The 25,683-nt window shown below is 41.9% G+C and overlaps 1 protein-coding gene across 1 annotated transcript in view; it reads left to right on the top strand.

The window, feature by feature from the left end:
- The window catches only part of ece2a (endothelin converting enzyme 2a), a 65,065-nt gene that overhangs the window by 16,437 nt on the left and 22,945 nt on the right, over window positions 1-25,683 (top strand). The window contains exon 3 of the mRNA XM_054596455.1: window positions 16,522-16,805. Coding sequence (XP_054452430.1) covers window positions 16,522-16,805 — 284 coding nt within the window. The remainder of the gene's footprint in view (window positions 1-16,521; window positions 16,806-25,683) is intronic.

Consider the following 25,683-nt stretch of genomic DNA (forward strand, 5'->3'; position numbering starts at 1 on the left):
GAAGCAAGAAGAAGCTGCCATGCTGTCTTTTGTCGATCTCTTAAAGTGACATGGTTTACTGCGGCTGAATTTAAGCAGGATGATACTAAAGGATAGTGATGCAGTGGTGAGTGAAAAGGTATTTTGAGGAGAAGTCTCGTGTTCGGATGGAGGATTATCTCGTCCAGTGGTGCTGGGATTAGCTAGCGCCATTAGAGCATGACAAAAAACTATGTGTTCGCATGGCCTATATTAGCCTGTACAGGGGATCAGAGAGCAGATGGTCGGCCATGGTTTGTAATGCTCCGTTCGCTTAACCTGAGAGCAGGGGCCTCGCATACCTCATGCCATCCCTAAGCACACTTACACACATGAAAGAAAGAGAAAGAAAGGACGAACGAAGACAGTTTTTGTTAGTCAACTGAGACAAACCCACGAGTCCAGTGTTTTCTTTAATGCAACGCAGTATTCCAATCAATCCCTCTCATCCCTACAGTATTAAGTCATGTTGGAGTTTGTGAGAGGACTGAGAGACAAACCCAAACCAGCCATGCAGAGTCAGTTCTTCTGCCTGTTGCCATGGCTACCTACTCCCCAAGACAATATTTATTTAAAAACACATTGTAATGCATTAATTTAACTGTTGGACTGTAATAAGAAGGTGGGGGTGTTGTTTATGTGTGTGACTTTAATGAGTGGGAGAGCTTTCATGGACTTGCGCTATTTCATATGCTGAATGCTGCGTGTCATATGCTTTATTGTGTTGATACCACTGGGAAATGAAGGACTTTATAAAGAATTGGCATGCAATTGACTGTTTGCTAAGCCCCTGCCCGCCTTAGTTAGTGTTGATACTACTGTCAAACTTTTTCCTTTTCGCATGGCACATATGCAGTTTACAAAGATAACAGTGGCAGATTAACTAGTCAAAATGTGGGTTAATTTTTGAAGGAATACGTTTTTCATCTCAGACACAAAAGCAGACTTCTAAAATGCTGCTGGCAGATTGTATCCGCTATAGCTAGCTAGCTTATTAATCAGGCGTTAGCTTTATGAGTTGTTGGAAAACTGTGTGTCCATCTGCCGTTTTAACGTTTCCAGCAGACTCATTTTAGAACAAAAATCTTGTAGAGGGGGTCTTAAATATGTCAAAGCTACATACACGCTATCATGCCAAAGTACTGCAGGCTGAAGCTGCATGTCCCAAGGCTTAAGTATCCATTCTCACCAGTAAATGATCCTTGTAGAAGACATAACACTAAAGAAATAAACTGCATCATTCTTGTATTGCAGCGTAGAGCCAGTTAGTAAAATGATTTGGAGTAAATTTGAATATCATACCGTTATTTAATTCGGACATAACCAGATTTGACTGCTTAACTTAGATCTTTTTCGTATTTTTGTTTGTACTTTCAAACAATTTGTTACACTTTTAAAGTTACAGGAAATTAAGCTTTCATTTTGAGGACTTTCTGATGTGTTGAGCAAAACATAACACTTTCCCAAATCCAATAAAGAGCAGGAAAGAAATGTCAACTTTACCATAAACTCTGATTTCATCTTGTATTGGTTTAGTGAACAGTCGATGTACCTGTTACTGGGTTCATGAAGAGGAGTAGGAATAAAGACAGAAATTAAGGAAGAGAGATTGAGTGAAAAGAGAGAGCTGAGCTGCAGATTTTCACAAATCCCACTACTGGGAGTCTTTCCAGACCTCGTGTTCCCATGCAGATTAAATCCACATTGAGAATCCACATATTAAAACTATGTTGCCCACCACACACACAAACCCAAAGCAGGATGAGGCTGCTGTGTTGAGACTCAGGCTGTCTCTCTCTCTTCCAGTTGGCTGTGCTTTACACACTTGCCTCCCAGCTGATGAGGTTTCCACAGTCCCAAAACATAGCTTTTAGTTTAAAGAAGCCCATTTTGCTGCTGTGCTGTGTATATATGCTTGGATTATAAATGCGGTTCATGTCCCAGTATGCTGGTCATGAAGCTGCGTTAGAGTGCTAAATCCATGACTGTTTGATGATGAGTCTCCCTTGTTTTTATACTGTTCTCAGTTACGACGTTCTAAGTCACTGACGCGTCCACCACGTCATTTATTTTTTTCCCCTCCTCTTATTTAGAGTCTACTCTGTGTTATTTGTCTTTGCTTCCTTTCTTCCTTTAAGTATTATTCAAATATGTCCCCTCACATGTCCATACTCCGTGTTCCCAGTTTTCAAATCTGCTGCTGCCTCATTTTCTTTTATTAAAGAGGCTCCTCACGACTCATGGCAACTGCTCTCGTACCTCACATGCTGTCTCTTTGTTCCTCCTCTGCATGTTCTATGTTCTGGTCTGTTTTTATGCCTGTCTACATGTATCTGTCTTTCTGTCTCTACTTTTGGCACACTGTCTTTTTGCTTTTTATCCCTGGCAACCTTTTCTCCTCTGGAGTCTGTAGCTCAGGTTATATAATATACATTAGAGAGAGGTGGAGGGAGGAACGCTGGAAGTAAGGAAGAGGGGATGGAGGAGGGGAAGAAGCCGCCCTGCTGCCCGACTGGGAAAGCCTGATGTTCTCATCTGTCTGAGCAAATTGATGCTTGACACGGCAGTCTGGGACTTTATTTTTTGGCACAAGTTGATATGTTGTTGGTTTGTTGTTGCACGTTTTGGGTATGTGCACTGCATTTAATTACTTTTGTTTAATTTTCTTTCATATCTGTTCATATGACTTCCCCCCCCCCTCCTCCTCATTAGGCATGTTTTTGTAAGTATGAAACCTCTGCAGCCGGTCTGGCTCATTTTCATCTTCAGGAGCTGACATCTGGTCTGCCCGTCCTCTCCTCGTCCTTTTTTCCTCCTCCCTCTCTCATCCCCTCATCATCTCATCTCTATCATGATTACACTTTGCCTCGCTGACCTGCGATGATGTAACTACTTTTTGGCAGCAGAATTTACCCCCGCCGAGCATTATATCCTCCCATCTTTCCGAGAACCACCCCCTCTGTCTCTGCCTCACACTCTTCCCATTTTTATAAGGTCTTAATCTTGTTCATAATGCATTCCCCTGCAATAGCTCAATGAGGGAGAGGGGTGGGATGAATGAGATTGCTGGGGAGAGACCATTTGGGAATATCAGATGATTTCATTCTGCAGTTGCAAAAAGAGGGCAGACGTTCTGTAGAACACAGATATTTTTTACTCTTAAGTTATGAGTCAAAGGATGACGGTTAACGGCACTTGGCAGCCTCCAGCTTTGGCCACTTTGAGCGTCAAACATTGTCTTTTCTCAATGCATCATCTTCATATTTTTAGTTAAGAGCATTTTTCAGTGTGCTGGCTACATTGGCTCCCTCTAAGAGAAGCAACTGACTCAGGGCTCAGTAGGCAGGATTATTAATGGAGACATCATTTTCCTACATAGCTAGATAACTAGCTACCTAGCTGCATTCTTAAAAATAGTGACCTGAAAAATAAAGACTAGCGTGAATGAGATCAACACAGCTGTACAGTTTTCTTACACAAATATCAGCTCTTATATCATATTTATTTTGTGATCAATGTAACAAATCTTGACTGCTCCTGATAACAGCTAATGCAGCTTCTGTTGCGACTGAAACTTAGCGTGGCAAATGGATCACTTGCTATCGAGTGTTTGTTTTCTTAAAATTGTTTTATTGGCTGTCTTTTAATAAAGTGATATAGTAAATATGTCTACAGTACCTAATAACTGTCTTAAAACCATCTTGTGTGTAAATATCCTCTTAAATGTAAGCAGTCATCCACCAAAAGTCAGATAATCATTTTTGTGTATTGGGTTAAAAATATTTTGAGTTTTGTTTTTATCACCCAGGCAAGTCCAGTGTTATTGACAGACAGTGAAGATCAATGATTGGTAGTTTAAGTACCATCAGAGACAGTATACGTCCACTGTCATTGATGCAGAAGTGGCATATCACAATGGACATGACATCATTGTCTGATCACAAATGTAGTTTACTATGGGATCTGATTCTCTATGACTGCTAGACGGCTCTTGTCTGTGGCATTTCATAATCTTTGCACACGTATTCACGAATGACAAAATTGTACGTCATCTCAGCTGTTCATCTATTAATACTGACTTTAATCTGCTTCTAGTATTACTTTTGTGTGAGTGTTGGTTTGCTTATGCACAAGTATGTTTGTAATGTTTCTATTGCTGTTTGTTCAGGGCAGGGTGGGCCAGAAGGGGAGGGGCTGCTGCTAGATTCTGTTTCGAGGAGGAGAGTAAAGCTGTTTAATCTACGGAGAAATCCTACTTAAATTGTGTGTGCTCCAGTCTTTGTGATGAAGTGATAAGTACTTTATACAAACTGATGTGCCAAATGTTTAACAATACAAGAATGAAAAAGTAGAACTATCAGTACTTTAGTTTGTTTGTTTGATTTTAGCTGCATTGGCACTTTGACTCCATGTTAACATTGTCATTGTGGTAATGCTGTTGTTAGTATTAGCTAAAGTACAAGCTTGTAGCATGGCTGGATACACCTAATTTATGTTTGTATGAATGAAGATTACTGTCTCATGCATATTATTTTGCCCAGCCCACATGGGCTTACAAGACACCATAAATTCAAAAAAAGGCAGGACCAGAATACAGGGACACATTTTCAAACAACAAATAAAATAGAAAAAAACTAAAGCATCCTTCATATTCAAGTAATCTTCGCTAAGCCCCGCCCACTGCTGCTACTCTGTCAAGCTGACAGAGTTTCCATGGAGCACACACTGTCACTAACTGCACTCCCTGAAGAAGTTAAAGCCTACATATCACATTGTAAAAGTGAACCACCTCATCACCTTTTGATTGAGACAGAAGACAATGAATTTAAGGAACAACACTGTTCCTGTATGTCCGGGTAGGTCTTTATTCATTGTTTCAATCATTAAAAAGTAAAAGCAGCAGTAGAAGCTAAAGTAGCTAGCAGCACTAACCCCAAAAGTCACTAAATCTAGCCCCCAAAATTTGAATTATTGAGTAACCAATGAACATGGCTATTGTTAGTACTCACAGCTGTTCAGTTAGCAGCAGCAGGTAGATAGACAGGCATCAATCACTCAGTGCCAAAGTACCAATTAAAGTCAGCCAGCAAACATAACTGATACAAAAACTGTGCGGAGAAAAGTTGTTAAAGCCCTGATCTTTTTTTTTCATGTAACTGTGCCAATCATTTAAATGTTAGAATACAGTAGCAGAGATCTTCTCCAAATTATGACGTAGCCTCCATCAGCGTTAAAGATTGAAATAATTTCAACACTGTGTGGGAATTTGTTTTAAATGATTAATAACCAGCTAATAAAACAGCAGCTGTCTATATAGACATCTGAGAACTATAAAACTGCAGGTCTGAAACTGCCGTCACTGTGTCTTTGCAACTGGACATTATATTTACTCATACATACACAAGAAAGGGTCGTTTTTTAGTTGGTATGGCAGGTTTCTTGTGTGTGTGTGTGTGTGTGTGTGTGTGTGTGTGTGTGTGTGTGTGTGTGTGTGTGTGTGTGTGTGTGTGTGTGTGTGTGTGTGTGTGTGTGTGTGTGTGTGTGTGTGTGTGTGTGTGTGTGTGTGTGTGTGTGTCAGTGGTAGCGGTAGGTTCAGGATTGGTGCCAGACTCTGCGCTTAGCCTGGCACTGCCTTATCAAACAGAGTTCATGCTGAGATTCAGGAGCTGTGCTGGCTCTCTCATCAAGTATGCAGTTGGAGTCGACGCTGCAGCAGAGATGCCTAATCGAGAGAGAAGAGAGAGTTAGAGAAAGACTCTGAATACGTCATGCCCCCCGCTCACTTCCAGCCTCCCCTCTCTCGTCTTTATCGTCGCACTTGCCAATTACTCCTTTTCACACTCTTCCAAATCAGCCTGCTCTTCTTCCGCATCTCTTCCCTTTCACTCCCTAACCCACCCACTAGATTCCTCCGCTCTTATCCTCATTCATAGCCCCGGCCATTCACAACCCCTCGCCCTCCCGTTTCCACCAAATTGAGTGTCATTCATACCTCTCCCTCAATCCCCTGCAGCCTAGAAAGATCTGTTGAGAGTTCCAGCAGCCCTCTTCACACCGCAGGTAGCCTCGCAGCACCACAGATATTACTACAGCGACATGTCACGGCTCCTCTTTCTCTTCCTGTTCCCATGACCATATAAGTACTTCCTCTTGGCTGAGTGAGTGACATCACAGTGTTGGTCTGACTTGAGCAGTTGCAGGAAGCGCAAGTGAAAGGTCACAGACAGGTGGAATTGGATGGTGTTTAAAGGGAGCCTGTTGGGAGATACCGACCACATAACTTCTGAATCTCACACACACACACACACACACACACACACACACACACACACACACACACACACACACACACACACACACACACACACACACACACACACACACACACATAAACACACACAGTTTTCTGCAGATCCTTCTTCTCACTTCTTCCAGTACTTGTTTCTTGCTTTTCTCATGAGAGAAGAACACCCAGATCCTGCCAAACAGGAAGTGGTCATGATTCAGTGAGAACAGACTATCGCATGTGTGAATCGGTGTGTGTATCTCATGTCTTTCAGTCCAGTCTGGTCCAGTCCTCAGTCACTCGGGCAGCAGATGCTTGCAACACGACCTTCCATTAGCTGTGTTCTTGCACGCTTATGCAGATGTCTGACATAAATGAAGACACAACTGAATTAATGATAGGTTCCTTATGAAGTATCAGACAAGCAGCTGGAACATCAAAGGGTGTCTGTGTGTGTCCATCAGGGAGCGATGAGGAGTAGAGATGAAGCATTGGCATATTGCATGTATCAGCACACCAGAGGAGGGGATGAAGCATGCAGCATTAATCACCATCTTCATCCACCAGCCTGTCTCAGAGGCTGACTCACTCTTCATTAGCGACTTCACTGCTGTCAGCTGCTCACTGGTGGCCCAAAAGCAGACGGAAAATCACACTATCATGTCAGTACAAACTACAGTAACTACTTTGGAGCACCTGTTGGCCAGAAAGTCTACAATCATGAAAGTACGGATACTACTCTACACCTGCTTTTTTTTTTTAGATAAAATGTAGGCCAATGTGGAGTCTGCCCACAGCTGCCATTGTATTTTCAAGTGCTCCACCTGGTATATATAGGCACATGAAGTGAATCATTAAATTGTCATTCAGCCGCACTATTAGAAAACTGAGGCGAACAGCAGGTAGCCATTTACCTAGCTTGAACAGATGTAAATGGGCTATCAATGAATGTCATTTAATGGCTTTGTTTATGCTCTGCTGCACTATATAAACAAGAAAAATGGTGTTTAATGGAGTCGTCAGTGTACATTTTAACATACAATGTTGTCCACGGCTAAAATGCTAAATGTGCTCATTGAAGGAGCTGGCCTCCCTATCAAAGTATTCATCAGAAGATTGACCAAGAGCCCAACACCTTCATAACTCCAGATTGTGTGAATGCATGAACGCAGTGTGACCCATGTCTGAAAGAACATCTTGAAGATTGGATTTGGGCTAATGGCTTATTTTAGTAGATAAAGAAACCTGTATTATGTGATCAGCTATAGCAAAGTCATTCAATGATAATGTGCAGCATATACATCTAGAGTTGCAGTGGTGCCATAATGAGTTAAAGCCTATGCAAAGTATAGATTACACTGAGTGATTTAGGGGGCACAAATAGTTTCAGGGCTGTCTTTGGAGCGCTGAATTTCTCTCAGCACGCCTGATTCTGACTTCCGTTTTAGATTAAACTGTGACACAATGACACTGCAGAGAGACATGTTATTTCCTCCTGCAGGGATCAATATGCTTGGTCAGCCATAAAGCTCCCACTCTGGGCCGGCTCTCATCTGTAAAGCCTGATCCATATGCATAATCACTCCAAGGTCAGGCAACAGAGCCATTTACATATAGACGCAGGCACCTTGAACTGACAAACTCGCCTGCCAACCAGGCAGAAAATTAACCAGTCAAGTTTGAGCCTCTGCGTGCGTGTGTGTGTGTGTGTGTGTGTGTGTGTGTTTGGGGTGTTCGGGCAGGGAGAGTGCTCATAGTGAGTGTGTGTATTAAAAACTTGAGAATACCTGTGCTTTTTCGACCATTTCATTTAGTCACAGACGTGATCTTGGTAGGTGGCTAATTGAAAATGCCTTTACTGCTGTACCCTCTCTTCCCCCACCACACAATAATGTGTGTGTGTGTGTATTTGTGTGTCTTTGTGTGTATATTTATTTATGCATTTGTATTTTTGCTCCCAGCATGTAGAGACACTGAGATTCTCTCAAGTTTTGGCCTCATTTAAATCTTTCCTGACAAAAATTTAGAAGAAAGAAGTTTTTCGGGCAGTAACGTGTTGTTGTAACATCCGTCTTGTGCTAAGTGTCATGAAATCTATGAAGACTCTTTGTGAGCCGTCTTATTTCAAACACTCTTTCTCCATGACTTTGCCTAATCTGTACTGTGCAGTATTTTCCTGCTGAAACAGTCTGGACGGATCCTTATTGCATGCAGTTACAAGGAAATACCTGACAGTGACAGTGATGTCTCTCTGTGCCTCTTGCATATTATATCTTCATACAGTGTGTTATTTGGGGACGTTTAGAGAAACATCTAGAGCTGCTTCTTCTAACTTCATCTACATGCTGTTTGTGAGTCTATCTCTGCTGTACTTGTTTCTGTCTGAGCGTTTGTGTGCAGGTCGCAGTAGAGGTGAGGTGGATTCATCGCAGATTAAAGGGAGCAGAGATATGATTCCTGTGACTCTAATTGCACACACACACAAACACATTTAAACTTTTTTTTTTGCTGAATCATGACCACCCCCCCTGCTGCAACACCATTGACTGACAATAGATTAAAGACTGCCAGTCAAAGAGAACAAACTGTACAGTCTGTGGTTACACAAAGACACACACGAGCACATACTTTCTTGCTAGAATAGCCCAACGGAAAAATAAATATTGTTACCTCTGCAACTGACTCAGCGTGGCTATAAAGAATATCAAGGGGAGCAAGAGGGGGAAGCTGTTGACAGACACAGCTGCTCACACAACTGAGCAAGCAAACAGTCCTGGACGAGCCTCTCCAGTTCCTTGTTACTCATGTGGGTAGTATGACCTGACAAAGGCTGTGACAATATGAATATTTCCACTGCAGTGATAAGTTTGCACACTTTGGTTATTAAAACATATTGAGAGAGCTGGTTTTGGCCCAATCCCAGTGTCCAAACTCACAGACTTTCAGTCTTTGAGGTGCGTTCCCGCAAAGTCTGTGAGGACTTGAGGTCTGTCTTGTAGACATTTTGAGCCCTTTTATGCACACTTTCCGTAAGTCTGCATTTCCACCGACTTTGCCTGAGGGAATTGTCCACAATTCATAGCCTTGTGATTCTAACCACGAGCCGTGCACTCTAATACCCATATTACAATACTATTAAGTATGCCAGAAACAGATTTAATATGTCCCCATAGATAGTATGTCCAATGCAGTATGCCAAAAATACCAGGATGTCCCACTGCATTCGCTAGCATTTTGCAGTATTCAAAGCAGAATGCTTTTCTGGCTTTTCTGATCCACAGTCATCTGCGCAGCAGATATATAATCAAGAGGGTCAAACTTCAAGGTGCAATGTTATGAGAAAGTAGTATGTCCCTATTAAATACATCCTGCATGCAACAATATGTACATTTTAAGGGCAGCTGCAGTATGTACTCAAGGTATAAAGAAAAAGTGCGTTCCACACTTTAAAGATTTATGATGGTGCAAGCATGTGCTTTATTATACCTATTTTATTCATCATCTAACACATGCAGAGACTCGAACTTGACTTGGTTAACTCATTACATTGTCTCAGAGAGTATTGTGTCTCCATGTTGAGGAACATCGGAGGTATTTAAAAACCAAGGCTAATAGTCTACAGCCATGTTATTCTAATTCATCCTAAGGCAACCATCAACCACCACCATCTTCTGAACAGCAAATATGAAAAAATATCTTGGATCAACCTAAATCCTTATCATCTATAAATTGTCATCCATCCGTATTTATGACAAATGACATCATGATGTGAGGGGGATCGTGCTTGGATACAGTTACTATGTGGGGTGTTGATAGATCTAATGAGAGTATTGTGGAGCCACTTCAGTGGGATGGAAACTGGGAGGGAGAGAGCGATGGACTCAATAGCTACTATTATAGATTCATGGTGCCGTTATCTATTATGGGAAGGGGCGGAATCATTTGTTGTTATTGTTTCTGTAAGTATAACAGGTCACAACATCATCCTTTACAAGGACCTGACCTGCAGACACACCTGACTCATGTGTGTGTGTGTGTGTGTGTGTGTGTGTGTGTGTGTGTGTGTGTGTGTGTGTGTGTGTGTGTGTGTGTGTGTGTGTGTGTGTGTGTGTGTGTGTGTGTGTGTGTGTGTGTGTGTATTCCCCCACTAGTTCTCCAGTTACACAGCAAGATCAAATTTCATCATGTGGGCTCTCTACCACACACTCTCTCTGTCCATCTGTCTCTCTGTCTTTCTTTCACTCCCACTCTGAGTCACCCCTGTTGCTCTCAACTCTCCCACTTTGTCTGAAAGCTGCCCAGCCGTCATGTTAATGCTCCATCCATCGGTCCACCGTTCACCGCAGCGCAGTATGGGTTTTTATCTGTCTGTTGTTTGACCCCCATTGAGGACAGAGAGTGCTTAAAATGCAGGCAGTAGTGTTGCAGCTTCCACAGTTGAGTGTTTTTTCTTTGAGCAGACGGTGCAGTTTAAAGCACTGTGGATTCAAATGTTCAAAAATGTTTATGTGCAGTACTCGTGGTATTGTATGAATTCTTGCTGGGAAGTTTAAAGGCTTAAGTAGTAATATAAAGAAGGAGGTGGTTAGATTTCAATAACTGTTAGTTGAGGCTAAATCGAGAGAAAACATGGCACTCTCCTCTCTTCTCCTCTCCTCGCGTTGCCATTTACTGAGCCCCCGTTCCTTGTGCCTGTTGGTGTTTTTGGATCTGAGAGAAGCTTCAGGCTCCGTGCCACAGCGGAGAGAGGCATATTCATACAATGGAGTCCTTCCAAAAGTCCTCCATCCCTCTTATACTCACACACGCAGGCTCACACTCCATCAAACCGTCCCACTGTCACGGGCACACATTTAATTATTCAGTCACTAATTATCTCGTACACCCGGTTACGTAACTGAGGTTGCTTTTGTGAGTGGAGGGAAGAAGAGACTTGTGAGGAGAACTTGCCGGAGGAGCCGAGCTTTTGAGAGAATTTCATCTGGCCTCGCTGCTGATGCAACTTCTCCGGAGCATCTGAAACGACTGGAAAGACGTGGAGATAAAGAATATCTATATTTAGTTTAGATGCAAAGATGAGGGTCTGTTCGCATCAGCTTGATCATATCAAAACACACAGCCATTAAAAATATCCCTTCAACACTAAATGAATGCCAGCTGGTGATGTATGTATCCCTTTTCACTTACCTCCTTTTTCTCTTCAATTTGTTTTGACATTCTGCTTTCTCTCTCCCCTTCTATGAGGACTTCTCTGTCACACCCACTGTTCCTTAGTTTTATAACTCTGTGTGTCACCTCTCTCCTCTGGTGTGTTAATCTTCCTCCATTCGTTTCCACCTTTACCTCCCCTCCTTCCTTCCTTGCTGAATCCTCTCCACTCACACTCCTCTGGCTCAGTGTGAGGCCGAACATGCTGTGAGGTTGTTTCAGTCAGCACTTCTCTTGAAAAATTGTGCATTTTTTTTGTGCAACACCACAAATGCCTTCAAGGTTAAACTGTCAGAAGGCCTCTATTTCTGCTGTTCATCAAATGTCACCCACTCTATAAATCCCCGCTGTCGAGTGAGGCCGTTCAGAGAACCTATATACTTTTATTATTTTTTTTACTTCGCCTGGTGGTCAGTTGACATGTTGTTTGAACTACTTTAATAAGAATACCCCAGCCTTAAGATATGTCAAATTAATTTATGTTTTTTTTTGTCTGTGATTGCATGTAAATGTTGTCAAGTGCTTGTCATAGAAATGCTTATACTTTTTTAAATAAGATTAGTGGACCCTAACTTAGAGGGGAGATAATAAGAGAGAGAGAATTGGTTAAAACCAGGCCCAGTGTGACCCTGTCTACTTTCGTCATTCTCATGGTGTCACGACACATGCTCAGGCTTTTAATGACCTGACATGACCAGCAAAGTCAAATTGAATGACACACTGTGTTAACTGCACTAACATTAGCTTTACCTTTTATGTACATAACAGAAAATTCTTCATCTTTGTTCTTTACATGTTATATTAGCAAAGGTTTACTTTTAATGGATAAAACACCATATCCACACATCCGCCCAGGCGCTTAGCGTACACTTACATGCAGCCACGTGATTAATGTGCATGTGCACCCACAGAAACAAACAATCTGAACCTTGTGGCATCAGTTTACCTCGGGCTAGCCCAGGGACTGCATGTTGTGCGGGGGTTGGTGGGGGACATCACCTTTCATCAGCAGTGGCCACAGTCCCCACCCTTAATGTGTCTAAACATATCTGGGATGTGACTGAGCACCCTGCATACCTCTGACATCATGGAGTTTCCACTGCTGCGCTCGTCTCGAGATAGCAGCTTTGATATTTCACACCGCTTGCTCACTAGCAGGGGTTCCCCACCCACCACCGCCTCCTGACCATAGATGGACTCTGGAGAGTCGCTGTTTACGTGGATGGGGGTCATCTGATAGCCCAAAGGTCAAATCTCCAAAAGTTCATGTTGTATTAAGGTCAAGGAGCTTGACTGTAGACTAATGAAATTATCATACTGGAAACTTTTATCTCAGCTGACATTTTTGGTGTGACTACAGGCTGCTGTTATTTTCCAAATAAGGATGTAATGGGCAAGATTGGCTACATTTTTCAAGTATCAATGTAAAAGGTGATTTTCTAGTTAGAAAACAAGCTTATGCAAACATTTCATGTCATCATTAGAGGACAGTTCTGAGTTTACATTTACCAGTGGATAGTCTGCTGTAACACTAATCGATATGCTTGAGCTATAAATGAGGTGAGCACCCACGTAGGAAACCAGCTTGATGATCTAGGGTAGCAAAGGGTTCAATGGGAATATTCCTTGTTGAACATTTCAGAAATATCAGCAGGTGTCAGTTCCATTTTTTAAAGAGTTCTGATTTTTGCTATATAATTTTGTCAATTTTCAATTCGTATGACATGGAATTTATAGATTAACTGATGAACTAGCTTAGACCTTTCCTTGTGTTGGAAAAATGCACTTTAACAGTGTAACATTTTAATTTTAGCTTTTGGTCTAAAGGACCTTTATCAGGTTGCATGATTGCTCTGATGAAGACCGAAAGCTAAAAATAAATGTATTTAAGCTAAGGTGCTGGATTGAACTTTTTGATACTTCCAGCACCTGTTTTTAAGATAAAGCCGAGTGAAGCGGCGCTTATCCTGCATTTACCAACAGTATAGTTTAGGAAGATACTTTCTCCTGTTTCGTGGCCCTTTTTTCTGGTGTCCGTTAAGCCATTTGTGTACGAGCAGCAGAGGCATGCTGCGTTATTTATGTGGCTTACTTCTAAGGCTTCGTTTCCTGTAGGCGACTTGTGTGAAGCTTTTCATGAATATCAAAGGTTTGTCAGGTCAGTCTTGCAACCTGATACTACTGTCGGACAGAGCATCTCTGCGTCTGCAGGAAGGAGCCACTTCCATGTTTGTCCAACATTCATCTCTGCGCCATCAGCTTGTTTTTGTCTTCTGCTATTTAAAAATAAACCTTGTTTGTGCATAGTTCCCTGTATACATGGACACAGAGACATGACTAACAAAGGCATCAACTAACAAACAGTTAACACGTCACAGCAGATGATGGATGTTCTCCACAATTTATTTTTGCAGATTTATTTGAGCGGTACGATACTTTTGTAAGACCAGGACTCAAATTTTCCATCACACACACACACACACACACACACACACACACACACACACACACACACACACACACACACACACACACACACACACACACACACACACACACACACACACATGCACACTCACACAGCCAGCAGAGCGAGGTGATATGACACCTCTAACTTTAGTCTCATTCTGTGCCGCTCTGTATAATCCAGTTAGGATGCACTATCAGGAGGTTTTAGCTTCCTCTCTTCCAGCTGGAGGTAAAACAGACTCCTGGCTCCAGACTGGCCTGGACTGGACTGGTACCCTGAATAAACCTTTGTCAGATAAGTGTGTGTTATACATACACTGTAGGAACTCCCCATACATGTGTGTAGACTGACATAAATGCAGTACCCCTGGCAAACCTCATTCTTTGGATGTGTGTATGTTTGTGTGCAGGTTAGTTGTTGAGTGTGTGTTTGTTTTTCTGTGAGTTAAGGTCAGAGGTTACGGGGGGCTCCAGCTGATGTCACTGACCCAAAATGAGAGTAGTGTCCTTGATGACAGCCTGGCAACTATAATTGACGTGACAACCCCTAGGAATGAGCTGTCATGTGACACTTCTTCCTCAGAACCGAGTGCATGGAAAAAGAAAACACACACGCACACACATAGCTGTGTCAGTGGGGGGAACCCTTCGGAAACAATGTCTGGCATGCCTGGGGATTTGAGAGGGAGTGCGGGAAGGATTCAAACCCTGGCATGAGACGGGGCCACAGACCCTCATCACCTCACAACTCTGAATTTGTCAATGATTGTCCTTGTTTCCATTGAGGATGAATCCATCACTTTTTATGGTGTTTCTGAGCCTTTGTGAGATGAAAAGAATCTTCAGTGTGCTTACAAATCATGTCACATTTGTCAGCCTTCCACTCCTCAACATAAAACGTATTTTCCAAAGCTGTTGCTTGTTTTTGGCACACGTAAAGTAAGATTAAGGTTCCCTAAAAATAACCTGTTGAGTTTGTGTAATTCAACCCAGAGACATTCTGTCATTTTCCAGCCATCCATAAAGAAAGCCAGATTTGAGTGTGACGAGCAGTGCTGAAACATTTTCCCCCTTGTTTTGAAGCCAATGTCCAGGGATAGCCATCACGGGACCCCTGGCACTCTGATGTCTGGAAAACGCACAAACACACAAACACACAGACGAATTTGCGTGCATAAAAAGCTAACGCACTCAAACACTTGTTGATTGTATTTGGCACCGGCTTGTCTTGCTGTACGTTGTTTTAATTCATCTGTTGCTGGTGTCGCTTCTCTCCTTGTCACTTTTAGTTCTGTTTCCATAGTTCCTGTCTGCTGCCTTTCATCTATTCATGCATGTCTGTACGTGTGATATTCATATACCTGTTATCACGAGAGTACAACATACATGTAAGGTTTCTCCATACTGCATACACAGACTTAAATGTGTTGTCTAGTGTGTGAGGCTGCTAACTGAATCCGTCTTACATTTCCACACACACACACACACACACACACACACACACACACACACACACACACACACACACACACACACACACACACACACACACACACACACACATACACACATGTGTTGCTTTTTGAGGCTGGTAATTAGTCAAAGCATTTAGGTGATAACAAGCGCCAGCCACACGTTTGCAACAGAGCTGTCGGTGCCAACGTGCTGCCGGAAGTCACAGCTCCACCTCCTCCCATCACACTCTGCATCCATCCCAGGCGGATACCCTTAAACACAGTTGTACACAGACTTTCACAAGTACAAGATAACATGAGCATTTCGAGGCTAACAAACATGATCCTCACCTTTACTGAAACTGAATACGTGCATCAACATAGAGTGAATGTCTCCTCCATGTCCTCCTCCTACTTCATCCTTCCCCTTTTTTCCTTTGCCTGTCTTCTCCACCCACTCCTCCTCCTCCTCCTACTCCTCCTCCGTCTACACAATCTATGCGTCATCTGATCCGAAGGGTGAGATGCAGCATTCAGTAGATTATTTTCATCCTGCGTTGCTACACGAGAGGCAATCTTCACGCTTCTTTTGTCCTCTTTCATCTCCCTCTTTGGCTTTCATCCATCCGTCACCAGGTGACGAGCTACAAGTTTAAACCTTGTTGCCTGTGAGAGATTTCGGGCAGTCTGAGGTCATATCAGAATAGGCTGCTCCACCCCCGAAATGTACTTTATATGAGCGCCCATATGGTCCTCTGGAGTGGGAAGTTTCCATCTCTGCTTGCTGCCCTTGATTGAACGGCAGTATGAACAAATAGAGACTGTGTGTGTGTTTGTGTCTCATCAATCACAGGAGGTGGTCCCAGTCAAAAATGGCCTTTGATGGGAACTTGCTGTTTAATCATATGTTGTTACTATATTGATCGCACCATCATGAACTATAAACATATTGGGGATTTGAGTCATCAGAGACATATTGGTGTCAGTCTCCCTCACTCTGTTCTTCCTCTCCTGTTTCCTCACCTCTTCCCACGGAAGACATGTCTCAGGTTTACTTTTCCTTCTCTCTTATTTCTTTTCCTTCAGGTTGTGGAAACAGCAGCATGAGCGGGGACATGTATAGTGCCGGCTACCACTCCATCACCAACATAGACTACTCCTCTGTGTGCATCAGTACGATGAGTGCCAGGTACAGTGACTGCCCGGGTATGACCTGGCATGAGATGGACGTGCGCCAGCTCACCTTTCCCGACGCGTCCTTTGATGTCATCATAGAGAAGGCCACGCTGGACGCCATCATGGTGGAAGAGAAGACGCCTTGGGAGGTGTCCCCTCAAGCTGCTGTTTTCATTCACCAAGCACTCACAGAGGTATTGTTAAAGTTCTGTGAATCCTGACAAGGGTTGAATATTAAAAGTTTTATTGGAAATCATTGCCAATATTCAGTCAATTTAGCAAAAGCGCTCTCATATTTCTGTTTTGTTCTATGTCATCGTGTTTACACACTGAAACAATGATGCCAAACTTCACATGGCATTATCAAAGTAATGTAAGTAGATCAGCTTTTCAGCTAAGATTACTCAATAGGGTTCAATGCTAAAAGTTGCGACTTACAGTTCAGCTGTGTTGGAGAATAAATTAGCACTTGGATAAAATAACAACAAAGTTTTATACATTTGTTTTATTCTTAATCAATTAAAAGAAACCAACAAAACATATTTAACATATAGGCCTGCATTTCAATCATGCCTCTCCCATATTCATGCCTGTGATTTGGTTAGGATGGATGGGACCATATAGACATACAGTAGTTCTTCTAAACGATATAAAGGAAAATCTGGTTAAAAAAACAAATGTTTAGCTCCGATCAAGTCAGATTCAGCAACTCCCATAGGCTGTTTAACCTCTATGCTACAAGAGTTGGAAGATGTTTTTCTTTTTGAAGACTGGAACTTATTTTCTTGAGGAAAGCGGCTACTTAGAATATATTCTGTTTATTTGATTGTCCTTTCACCAGTCAGTATTGTACAAACTACAAGTGTCTTTACTCCCCTATGATGATTTGAACGCTCTGCTGCAGTAAGAGTTTATCTGTAAATTACTTCTCCCTGACAGTGAAATCGGTAATAGTGGCACTCTACAATCCCACTCCATCTCCTTAGCCCATCAGTTGATTTACATGACGTCCAGTGCCTTTCAGCTGCTGGCTGCAGCACTAACTACTGCTGTGTCAATGTGACAATGACAATGTTTTGGCCATTAGCCATGCTTGACCTTGACACACTAAAACTAGAGAACACTGCTATCAACTGAAGTAGGTGACTCACGAGCTCTGAATGCGAAATAATTACTCATGATCTACTCGCTGCTACATTTGGAGCACTGCTAAATGAGTTGTAATTCAAAGTTTAGTTTGTAATTACAGGTGTAGTGTAGGCTCAATACACAGACGGAATATATAATTACAGTAAATGCATCAGTGGGAGGTCAGATTGTGTGAATCATCTTAATGCAGGCACGGAGAGAGGACTAAGTGCAACCAATGTTAATGCAAATCTAAACGAAAGAAAAAATACAGGCCTTTTTTCCTGATATTTTTAAAATATACATTAATGAAAACAATGTGGTGCTTTTCAGTCAAATATTCCACTGCGAATGTTGCAGTTATTAGGTTTCCGGCATAAAGTTTGTGTTGATGATTTGGATTTGGGATTAAGTGATGAAGTTTATTAGTGCCGTAGACTGTATATAGGAAGTGGACGTTGTCACAAGGACGTCACCCATTGGTTTGTGGACTCCGGTTTGGAGCTTTGGGTTCCACATTTCAGCCATTGTCATCTTGGTTTTTTGCATTTGCCATCTTGGTTTTTGGCCGTCACTATCTATGCTTTTAGCAACAGGAAGTGGCACAAGAAGGTGGGTCTAAGCACAAACGAGAAGTGAGAAAATGTGTCATTTTCTTATAGGCTTCTGTACAATTGAACCAGAGAAGTCGCCCCCTGCTTGCTATTAGAAAAACGTTCAGTTAGGATCTCACCTGGCAAAATTCACTCATGTGCTGAAGCAAAAAAGGTGCCAGCAGAGTTGTTGGCGTAAACTGAAGGAGCTAGCAGTAATAGTAATAATTTGTCAAACTAGCCATTCCACACCATTATGCGTGTCCTCCCTTCTTTGCTGTTTGTATTATTTCATGCAGTTCTATAAATGGGCATTTCCACCCATTAAAATGTCTGAACATTTTAGTGCTTCACAATTCTGTGCTTTGTAGTCAGTAGAAGCTCAAATGATGTGCTAGTTGGAGTTAATTTGAACGTTATGTTTGTCTGGTGGTGTGCAATGCATCATGCCAATTCCTTTATTTTAAGGTCCCTTCCAAATAAGGATTGGCATGATGCATTGCATGCATTTATGTCAGGCATCCCTGGGAGAAGATAAGGCCTGAAAAAATGTTATGATACTGAAGTATTTAAAGGATCTTTTGATCACCCGAAATCAACTCATGATTTAATGCTGTGAGCTTAACCAGGGACAAGCCGGACTCTCAAGGAGTAAACAAAGGCATACACTGTGCTCTATATGGGCCAAGATTTGAAGGATAAAGTCTGACTATAGCACAGACAGACACACACACACACACACATGCATGCACAAAGAAGGAGACAGTGTCCTGGGTGTTTTCCTCTAACAGAAGGAAGTATTAAAGAAGGATCAGTGAGTGTGTTTGGAGCACAGATGGGAGGATTTGACATCCATTCAAAAGAAGTAACGCTGAACTCACGAAGCAGCCCCGTTTGAAAGCCATTACGGATTCAAGTTCCTTCTCAGTCATCATCACCTGCTTCCCTTCACACCATCTCTTCTTCTCGCGTATACCTCTCACTCCGTTTTCCCCTCATTTCCACTTATGTTTCTCTCACCTGCTCTAAGCTCAGGGCTGTGTGGAGATGGTAATTTGTGGTTGTGTTCATGTTCACTTTCTGCTGCACTGCGAGTGTTGTTCATCTTGATGTGTGTGCAAATACCGGGGTGAGTGTGTTATCACAGAGAAGTCGATAGCTCTCTGCGCTGGTGTTTTTTTTTTTGCTCTCCCACTATAGCACATACGGTTAAGCAGTCACGACTAAATGTGTGCGTTATGCAGAAATGTAGGAGGCGGGTTCAGATCCTTCTTGCAAAAAACATTCTTACTTAATGAAACAAAAAGAAAGGGGAAAGATGGAGGGAGATGAGGAAGAGAGAGAATGGTGAGAAGGAAAGACAGAAACGGAAGAAGCAGGAAAATCACTTCTGAATAATCTTTTGCTGAATTCACACACGAGAAAGGAGAGTGAAGGAGGAGATTAAGGAAAGGGTGAATCTGAATGACAGCACAGGAGAAAAAGAAAAATAAGTGGAAAAAAGGGAGACCGACAGAAAGCTAATGAGCAGTGCACCAGTGTGAGACCGATGGGAAGAAGGTAGCAAGGGAGAGGTAGAAAGAGAAAGAGGGAGGGGAGGGAAAAGAGTGGAGAACACTATATTCTAAAATATGCCCTGAGAGTGTTTCCTAACAAAATAGAGTTTAGTTAAAAAGCAAAGAAATATATAAGTGACAATCAACAATCTAAACTACCAAACAATCAGCCTTAAAACAAACCGTGCAAAGACATGTAGATAACACGGCTCAAAGTCACAGAAGAAACATCAAATGCACTAGAATATGCAGAACTACAAAACTGTCATCGCTGGTGCCTGTCAAGGACAAGCATACTGTATATAGAATCATAGAACAATAGGTGTACCAACAAGTACAGTTTTATTTTTGTTACAAACATGCACACACACACACACACACACACACACACACACACACACACACACACACACACACACACACACACACACACACACACACACACACACACACACACACACACACACACACACAAACAAAATCTCACAGTAGAGGCCGTGGAGCAGTGAGGTGTGAAATTTATTTCACAGCCTGACATGCTCTGTGAATCACTTTTACTGTTGCTATGGAGACTCTTTTTATTGGATATCATTTCAGACTAACACTTTTAATTGCAAACCTTTAGTCTTGTTCAAAGAGGTTAAGATTAGTCCTTGGGCTTGTTCAAAGAGGTAAGGGCTAGTTATCTTAAAATGTTTTTTCAGTTCTGTTTAAGGAAGTAAATATAAATCAGTGGTTTAACATGATACTTTTTTGATGAACGGGAAGATTTTCTCTTTTTTTCACCTTCAATAAACATCAAGTGTCAGCTATAGAGCAGTGTCCCTGGTGTCTGTTGTTTTTGCTTAAGCTCACTGAAGTGGATATTGTTGATATTGCAAGGTCTAGAATTTTAGCCACGTTTACAAGTTTGGTAATTATGCATGGTGTCAGTATATTAGTGAGAGATTTTGAATTAAAGCCAAGTTGTCGTTGTGTGCAACAGCTGAAGGAAAAACTTTAAAACTGAGAAATAAAAGAATTTGTGAAGAGAATTGTTTTGTTAAGACAAAAAGTGTTAGTTTGGTGGCAGGAAATGTGTATCCTGCACACTCCAAATTATGACTGCCAATGGTGGCCTGCTCTGTTAGATCAGTTCTGATTCAATTCAGGACTTCTTTAATCAAAGTTGAAAATTGAACCTGTACTTCAAGGCTTTTCTCTCGTGGGCCTCTTCGCATCCCTCCTCCCACAGCTCAACACATTGGCTCCTTCACAATCGGCTCAGTTGATTGTTTTCTAGGTTTGTGAACAATCTTTCTGGCTCTTAGTCCCTCATGCCTTCAATTGTTACTGTGTGCATCCCGCAGGAATTTCTCTTTACCCCTGGCTTTAAACTGGATGGAGAGCCAGATTTTTGTTGGTGGGTTGAAGTCGTGGTGAAGCTGTATGGGTTTTCAACAAACTGCACTTGCCTTTTGGATATACTGAAGTCATTGATTACTTCTTTTCTGACCGTAGAGCTTATTTTAAAAAGCTTATTGAGCGTCTCTATTTCGTCTCTCAGGCGCAAATCTCCTTTTCTCCGTTTGGTGGAAGCGATGGCTCGGGCTGACCTCTCTGCTCCAGTAGGCCAAATTGCTCCTTAGCTAGATTGTACATTATGGTTGAGAATGAGTCAATCTTTTTCTGAATTTGATCTGCTGAAGCAGCTTCTAGGATGCCGTCTAGGTCATCGTCAAACTGCATTCAAACATTATCAGATGTTTGTCCGATGATAATGGCCATTTGATCGTGTCTTTCGTGACAAATAGATTGTGGTCAACAAATGCGTACTCACTCTGTCTGCTCTCTGTTGTTGAGGGAGCTTAAGTGCCAGGAGAACGTCAGCTCTGTGGAGTGCTCCCTGGTTGGAGTGCTCCTTTGTCTCACCAGGTGCCATTCGGTCACTGATGTTCCATAACGTTAACTGCTGTGTTGTATCTGAGCCCTTTGACGTTTTTACAGGCTTTCCCTCCATGACACCTTGCTGTAAATTCCTCTCTAGTCAATGTTGTTTGCTTTAATTTTCTCTCAGTCAAATTTATTTTTTTGTTTTGCTGTCCCAGTTGGCAGTTGTGAGAGAAACATGTCCTCCTTTTGAGGTTTTTTACTTAAAAGCAGTGCAAGTGTTGAAAACAGAGATAAGAGAATATACAAAGTGAGATATTTGCTGATTCAATTCACATGTCTTTTTGATCCCTTTAATTGATATATGATATATTCTCTGAATTAAATGAAAGGTTTGTATTTTGTGTTTCTGCCACATTTGAGCCAAACAGCATTTGAGCAAAGTTCAGTCTCAGTGTGCGAGGAGTTGGAAATAAATCAATCAACCCCACAATCCTAAGGTATCCCACCTCCAATGGTCTAATGTATTGGAAGCACTGTGTACCCACGTACCCATCATGTTGGGAGGCTCATGTCATGACATCACTGTAAGCTGGTTTAATGCAGAAAATGAGAAACACTCATTGACATTGAGTGGTCCTCCCTGGTTGCTGCTGTGGAGAGTTCTCCCATGCTCCGTTACCGGGAAGCTTGGATGACTGACTCACACACATGGCATAACAGTCTCACACATTGTGTGTGTGTGTGTGTGTGTGTGTGTGTGTGTGTGTGTGTGTGTGTGTGTGTGTGTGTGTGTGTGTGTGTGTGTGTGTGTGTGTGTGTGTGTGTGTGTGTGTGTGTGTGTGTGTGTTGATGTCGGCATGTTTTCATTGCCGTTTGAACCTTTTGTTCCAGGATAAAGTGGATTACACCCATCCACTTTATTGTCTCTCTTCCTCTTTTCACACTCTCCCTTTTCTGCCTCACCCCATTCCATCTTCTTGTAAAATGTGAAGCTTGAATAGAGAATGGAAAATTAAGTGCAATTTGTAGGTTTAACGTTAAACCTGACATTATTAACATAGATTCAGTACAATCTGGATTTAGGAGATTTTGCCCATTTAAGATATCATGCATACACGTAAATATTGAACTCCACTTTCTTAGCTTTTGACAGGTCCTCTGATCATGAATTTGCAGGGGTAGCATTGCCACTAAAATTGTCTACAGTAAAACATAGGGTGTTAGGTTGTATATTTCGTCCACATGACTTGTTGTGTTGCCAACACACTTTCAGAAGCTCTGTTTGCCTTTAGTGGCTATGCTTCAACTGTGCAAGAGACTAAGATAGCCGACCAAAATTTCTGCCATGTCATATATTCATCAGAACATCTGACGACCAGTCGGGAGCAGTTGATCGGTCCATGATTGGTTCCCCTTGTGTGCTGCATGGCACACAACACCAGACGAAGCTGAAATTCAGTCCGACTCCAAAGTTAGTTGTGTGGCTCAAAAAACAGGTCAGAAACAGGCTCAAATCATGCAGCGCATGCCCAGCTTTTTGGATTAAGATTTATTTGGATTCTGTAGGTAGATATACGTTTAGGAAGGATGAAGTTATTAGTCCCAGCAGCCAAAACGATGGAATTAGTGCTTCAGTAAACGTAAAAAACCTGATTATGTCCATAGAAGCTGAAGTATATTCTTTACATTACTGTTTGTGTGTTTGTGTGAACCTTTTCTTTCCAAATATTTTTTTGCCCACATATACATGCTGTTATTTTATTTTTATGATTATGTGTGTGCATCACCTAAATGCAAATTTGAGTATGTGTGTTTGTACGCTTGAGTTTATATACAGTCAGGTCCATAAATATTTGGACATTGACACAATTTTCATAATTTTTTAATAAAATTACTTTTAGTCCCTTCAAAAGGGAGGGACCACGTATAAAATGTCTTGTAATTGCTACACCGTTCACCTGATTTGGATTTAAATACCCTCAGATTGAAGCTGAAAGTCTGCACTCAAAGGCCATCTTGATTGTTTCATTTCAAATCCATTGTGGTTGTGTACAGAGCCAAAATGATGAAAATTGTGTCAATGTCCAAATATTTATGGACCTGACTGTACCCGCTGCTTTCTAGGTGTGTGTGTGTTTATTGCCGTGCATGAATGCTTTTGTGAGTATGTCTGCAATATTTCGGGTACATACCACCTTTGAAGTGTGTGTGTGTGTGTGTTTGCGTGAGGGTGCTAGCCCTGTCCTCTCCAGCTCCCGCAGAGGAAAAGTAGAGCAGTGGAGCACCAAGAGGAAGAGGGAGCATGGGTGATTGCAATTATTGTTGCACATGTGTATAGATGTGAGGATGTAAGACGGGGTGTTCAAGTGCATTTGTGTATGCTGGCAGAGCAACTTTTTTGTTTAAGTGCATTCTTGTGCTGCTTGTCTCCCACATGCTTGTGTGTGGCTTTACAAAATGTCTGTGTGTGTTCATGTATAATCACAAATCTGCATCTTTATGTTTCCTTACATGTGATTATTTGTGGATGTGTTGTATGTGTTTGCGTGGATGTGTGTGGGGAGATGGACTGGTGAGCTGAGGCCTCCTGGCTCTCCAGTTATTTTCACACAGCTCAGGCATAATTCTCTGCACATGCTCAGCCACACACACACTCGGCACTCACATTGGCAGATGGCCTGCCCCACACGCACAAACAAACACTGACACTATCTTTAAAAAACACATACATGCAATATATGATATACATATTTAGCATATGCTATTGTAAGTGTATAATATCACAGTTCTTCAAGTAGTACCTTCAAATTTAAGTAGTTCAACCATTAAGCTGGGTTTAATTTTATTCTCATTTTCTTCCCTCCATTTGTACAGATTTTCTACATATTCCCTCTTGTCTTCTGTCCCAGTTTAATCCAATGCCCCCTCTGTACTTTTCACCTCTTGCTTCCTCTTTCTGTCTGTGGATACTTTTCTTAATCCAGCGTTAAGGTTCGTCCCAGCTGTGAATAGGGAAGCCCCCCGGAGCCAGACGCAATCCCTCTGTTCCGTTTTACACACACGCTCTCCCTCCCTCTCACTCTCTCACACTCGCACACAAATACTTTTTTAAGTTCACAGTCTGCATGAATATTACGTGTCGTCTTATGTGCTGACATGGGTTGGCGGATGCATCTGTAAATCTTCTAAATCTCATAAATGTGACTGCGTGCTTGAATGCACAGATCTCCTGCATTAATACTTACTTGATGCATTGAGACACCCACACACACGGCATTGGTTATTATTTATGATGTTGCTGATTGGTACTTTGGGAATCATTGTGTTGCAAGATTATTTCCTTCTTTTCACGAGACATACTGTACAATAAAATCTGTGCTCTGGAAATAGATTTTAATCCATAAGAACTGCCCTTTAGAATATGATGGTACATATGTGCACAATACTGAGAGCGAATGTAAAAAGAGTAGGAGAATTAGACACCAACAACACACTGTGGTAGAATTGAAGAAAAAAGTGAGGAAAATGGGAGAGCAGGCTGGCTGAATATATATTTTACATGAAACGAAAGGTATTATTTTACTAAAATATGAAATTAACTATATTTTTTAACACAAAACATGTAAAGAAAACACAGAATACAGAACTAACCTGCACCACTGCATGGAGCCAGTCCAAGTAAACATGTGACATGTGCACACACATTCAAACACACACACACACACACACACACACACACAGAATGTCCTTCCTAGCTCACCGTTGCCTAGACAACCGGTATCGACTACAGAGCACTGTTCCTATGGAAACAACAGATGCCTAAAGGAGGAAGAACATTAATTGGAATAAGAGAATATAGGAAGAGAGGGATGATGAAGACTAGAGACAAGGGACAGGAGAAGAGATAGAGGGCAGGATAATGA

This window comes from Anoplopoma fimbria, chromosome 3 (genome assembly GCF_027596085.1).
Source record: "Anoplopoma fimbria isolate UVic2021 breed Golden Eagle Sablefish chromosome 3, Afim_UVic_2022, whole genome shotgun sequence".
Lineage (NCBI taxonomy): Eukaryota > Metazoa > Chordata > Actinopteri > Perciformes > Anoplopomatidae > Anoplopoma > Anoplopoma fimbria.